Raw genomic sequence first — 4,957 nt, forward strand, 5'->3', positions numbered from 1 at the left:
AAAGTGGCCAGTGAGTGTATATATATATATATATATATATATATATTGTGGCATGTTATCTTAATGCATTTTGAGTTCTCCACGTATAAGTCTACGCTGTATACAGCAGGTGTGCACATACACGCCACTTGCTGTGTTATTGTGAGAAGAAAGCTGCGGTTGGGTTTAGTAAAATAGGAATGGGGTTGGCTTTAGTAAAAGAAGAAAGTGACTGTTGGGTTTAGTAAAATAAGAATGGGGTTGGCTTTAGTAAAAGAAGAAAGCGACAAGGACAAGGAAATGTGACAGAGTCCCCGGTCTCCTGGGTGAAAGCCCTGTGTTTTACCCATCCACCACCCTGATCAACCTCCCTGTGTTAAAATGTTAAAAAGCGAGTATGCCTCTTGATAACACGCCAATAATGGCCTACGAATCGGCATGTCATATATATGTCATTTCATGAGATCAGTCTGAATGAAGCTAGTTGAAAGCTCTGGGAAAGGCTTTTACATAAAAAGCAGAAAACACACCTGAGTGAAGCCAGCTGCGAAAGGTAAGGCTGCAGTTCTGCTTGTCAAATGGAAAGGCATACATCTCCAGGCTGCAGGCCAGTACCACCTGCTTGGGCCGGTAGTTCTTCACTGAGCCAGAGGAGTTGACGTACACATAGGGGATGGGTAGGGACTTTCCCTCATCCACACTGGGAATATGAAAGACAGGGGAGGAAAGGGAAGACATGAATAACAGGGCCGAACGGGAGACCGGTCAGGCTGTGGTGGCCTTTTGATGGTCCAAGTGTGTGCTCGCGTTGCCAGACTTTCCTCCACCGCACTGCGGAGAAGGGTCAGGCTAGTCCACACAGCATTCGGGGACGGGAGAAAACGCACTCTGATTTATTGGCATATCTTTAAACGAATTACATTTGCCATGGGCGGCACTATTTGCCAAGTGGAGCTACAGTGCTTCTGCAAAATAGCCTCTTGAAGGAACTTGTTTAGGTGGAACGTGTACATTCAAAAGTAGTTTAAGTCATGCAACAGAAAACTCAGATTGGACAGATAGTCTAGCCAGCTGTCTGGATTTACCCTGCAGAGATCTGAGGAGCAGTTAACATAGTCCTCATAAATCAAGTTTAAAATTCCAACACAAAGAAAGCGAGAAGTGGTTCCCCCTCTCTCTCCGCTTTCTCATCTAGCTGTCCTATCAAATAAAGGCGGAAAGCACAAAAAAATAATCTTTAAAAAAAAGAAATCCCAAAGGTGGAACGTGGTGGATATGGACTAGTCCAATTGCTGTGATTGATCAGATGTTTATCACATGGGGTCTCTGTAGATTTTAAATTTACTTTTGATTGGATTTAATATGACTTCCCCTTGTATCACCTTGGGGCAGTTGCAACACTCACAAACAGGTAGGATGTTTTAGGATCGTTTGAGTAAGTTCTTACAATTCACTAACGATAACATCAGGTATCCAGATGGCATCAGATGACAGTGAGATCTCATTGATGCCATCAAACTCCTCTGGGTCCCAAACCAGGAACTCATCTGTCCAGATCTGAAAACAGAGGAGGAGGTTTGTGCTAAAATCCTTAAATATATGGAAATGGGAAGCAAAAATTTAAACCAAAACATAAGCTTAACTGCCTTTGTTACTAAAATTAATTGTGTATTAGAATAATTCACACAAACTGGAATATTGCTGTAAAATTTTCAAGGCTTGCCGCATTTTCTAAAGAACCTCTCTAAAATAAAAAACTTATAACACAAGTCGTTTATTGCTTCCAGTAGCAGTGAGGAGGGAGATAATTGGAGCTCTCTAACCCATCCTCTTGTCCTCGGGTCAAATTTGACCCATTTGCAAAAAGCTTTCTTTCCATTCAATTCCATTTCAAACAAATTGTCAAAAAAAATAACGTGGATGATTCCCATATTTTACTCCCTCTTCCCAAGTAAAATAAATGGGTTACTACTTTCATTAAAATAGTTTTTGTTTTTTTTAATTCAATTTTATTAGCCTGCAGCTAGCCAAACTTAGCAGTTCATATTCTGACTAGAATATGAGTATTACCACATAAGGCTAAAAATTTTTAGTATTTGGAAGAAAAAAAACAGATAAAAGAACATTCAAAAAAGTGATAGAAATGTCAGAATTTGCTTTTAAATATCAGGGGGAAAAAACAACTAATACGTTGGGAAAAGCTTCAAAAACAACAACAACAACAAAAGTTACAAACATTAACATAAGCCACAAAAGTGTCCAAAAGAAATATTTGTATTTTAAATTTTGACCCAGAAATTTTCCTGGTCGACGTGAAGACAACACAAGGGTTTGTTTGGAGGACATTGATTTTATGGAGGAGCAAAAAGCTTGTTTTCCTGAAGCTTTACAGCGAGAAACCAAGAGGAAACGTGAGAGGCCAACCTACCTGTCTGTACCAAATACTGGTAGTTATGCTCTGAGTCTTGCCATCCTGCGAAAAGGAGAAAGTCTTAATCATACTTTTTAATAACACTTGTTTTATATTTATATTAAGACTTTATGGACTTTGATGATATCAGATTTTTCAAACAGAATTTCAGCAGCAGCGTGCTCTTTCCCTCAGCAGGGAAGCTTCCCCAACAAGGCCCCGGACCCCCCCCCCCCCCCCCCCCCCCCCCCCCCCCCCCCGACACTGACTCTTAATCCCCATCTCTAGTCACTGCATTAACCTTATCCTGTACTTTACATCTGCCCATTGTATATTCTATATATTCTTAGCATATACTCTTAGCAGATGTTGCACTCAACCCATTCAGCCTTTTTTCTTTTGCAACAGTTACTATGCATACAATTTGTTTTTTCTCTTTGTTTATGTAGTGTGCTCCTAGGCAAATTCCTACTACTTACTGTGGCAACCAAACCTTTTCTGATTCTGATAATAGCATTGTTTGCATACCACGTCAAGGACAGACTGCAGTATGAGATCTATGTAGATAGTGGTAGGACTGGTCCAGTTGTGAACAGGTCGAACGCCGCAGTCATATTTCCTGAGGAGGGTCCTGGTCAGCTGGTTCAGAGTTGATCTCTTTGGCTTCTCTGGCACACATTCAGCCAGATGAGCTGAAAAGAAAAGATAAATTACCAGCTGGGCAATGCGTGGCCATGGGGCCCTCCGATCCACTGGGGGCCCGAAGGCAATTTTTTGGGGGTAATTTGATTAAATGCTAATTGGTTTAAGGATACTTTTTTGTACCATCTAAGCAAAAAACAGAAACGATCCAGAAGGGGGGCAGCAGGGGCCCCTCGGCTCTGTTTTACTCAGTTAGTTCAGCCTTGCTAAAAGTTTGAGTGATCAATCAATCACTTTTATTTGTCATGTGACATAGACGTACAATTCCAGTGAAATGTGATCATATCAGCTCCTTAAACTTGTGCATGATTTATCATAAAGCAGAACTAGTGCATACTGATTGTAAATGCAGGTTGTATCGAAAACTTATCACATTATTACGTTGACAGACCTCAAGGAAATTAAGGTTATACTCTTATCAGTCAGGAGCGTTAAAGGCAAAACCTCATTACATGTGTTTTTATAGCTTTACAGTTCTTAAGCTTTTCATGGAATAATATGAATCCACTTGCTTACATTGGTGGTTGTGGTGCCTTAGGACAACCAGTGATTAAGAGGATACAATAACTTTTCTTTTCAATGCATTCATTAGTGCAGGTGTCACACGAAAAGATGTCACAAATACCATGATCACACTACTGAATCTGTGAGAAACTGGTTGCTAACCTAACGTACTGTAAGTACAATTAGTAAAAGCAAAAAGATGTCAAACTCCAAAGAGCAAACAATGATCTTGGAGACATCTGAAAACTTTATAGCTGGCCTAATTGTGATGGACATTTTCATAAAAAAGGACAAATCTTTGGAACAAATCCCTTAAGGTTATTTTTGAATTAAAAAATAAATAGGTCATACTAGAAAATGCAATTGTCTTGTCATTTCGTTAGCCAAAAAGAGCATCTTACCTGAGAACAACAGCATCAACCAAATGAGAAACATCAAGCTAAAAAAAATATCCACCTTTGAGATGGTAGTATCCAATTGTCATATCAAAGCATCCACTCTGTTAACACAAAAATATCCACAGTTTCACAGCGAAGAAAAGAGAAGTGCTACTCTGTGTAGGGGGGGAGAACAATGAGCAGGGAAGGGCAGACATTTTGGTCGCACTGATATGGATTTTCCACTGGCCGGGTAAGGTGATACATGACTCCCTGAAGGTTTGTTTAGTTCCAGCGTACTAGTGTACTTACTTACCTGCTAATGTAAAGGTGTGTTGACCCATCCAAGAACACCAACTAGAGCATGGCATGATGCTTGATCCTTTTAAAAGACCCTAAAGATACAAAAGATGAGGATTATGGGATGATGCATGGGACCTGTAGAACATTTCCATTAGATGTAAAGATGCAACCATAAGAAAACACCAACGCATCTTGGGGTTTAAATATTTCACTCATAAATCATAAAGTCATTGGGAAAAGTATAGCGCTAACCCCCAATGTATTTACATATGCCTTGGGGCACCAACAAGGACAATTACAAGGTACAGATCAATACCAAAAAATACTGTCATGTAACAATGGATCAAATGTAGTGCAGATAGAAATTAAAAGAAGTGCAACTTCCACCTTATTAGTAATTAGCAGCAGTTTTTGTAGTGTTTTGTTCTCACAGTGCAGTGTGTGAGAAGGCTAAATTACAGTCCAGACTTTTTGGAGGCAGAGGTTAGAGAGTTCAGCATCCTGCCAGCCTGATGTTAGAAACAGGACGGTAGGCTACAGTACTCGAGGAAATGTATTTAGTAACATTCCACCACGCATACGGTTTAAAATCTGTCAAAGAAACAGGAAATATTGTATTACATTCAAAACTGTCCCGTCACGTTGTGAGAGCGCGCGCGCGTTAAATTTAGGGATCGTTCTC

The 4,957-nt window shown here is 40.0% G+C and overlaps 1 protein-coding gene across 1 annotated transcript in view; it reads right to left on the reverse strand.

Moving 5' to 3' along the window:
* Positions 1 to 4,149, reverse strand: part of htr3b (5-hydroxytryptamine (serotonin) receptor 3B) — a 9,115-nt gene extending 4,966 nt beyond the window's left edge. The window contains exons 1-5 of the mRNA XM_034890611.1: positions 3,997 to 4,149; positions 2,918 to 3,081; positions 2,408 to 2,452; positions 1,427 to 1,536; positions 510 to 679 (exon numbers count right to left, since the gene is read on the reverse strand). Coding sequence (XP_034746502.1) covers positions 510 to 679; positions 1,427 to 1,536; positions 2,408 to 2,452; positions 2,918 to 3,081; positions 3,997 to 4,030 — 523 coding nt within the window. The 5' untranslated portion in view covers positions 4,031 to 4,149. The remainder of the gene's footprint in view (positions 1 to 509; positions 680 to 1,426; positions 1,537 to 2,407; positions 2,453 to 2,917; positions 3,082 to 3,996) is intronic.
* Positions 4,150 to 4,957: the final 808 nt, after the last annotated feature.

The sequence above is a fragment of the Etheostoma cragini genome, chromosome 13, assembly GCF_013103735.1.
Source record: "Etheostoma cragini isolate CJK2018 chromosome 13, CSU_Ecrag_1.0, whole genome shotgun sequence".
Lineage (NCBI taxonomy): Eukaryota > Metazoa > Chordata > Actinopteri > Perciformes > Percidae > Etheostoma > Etheostoma cragini.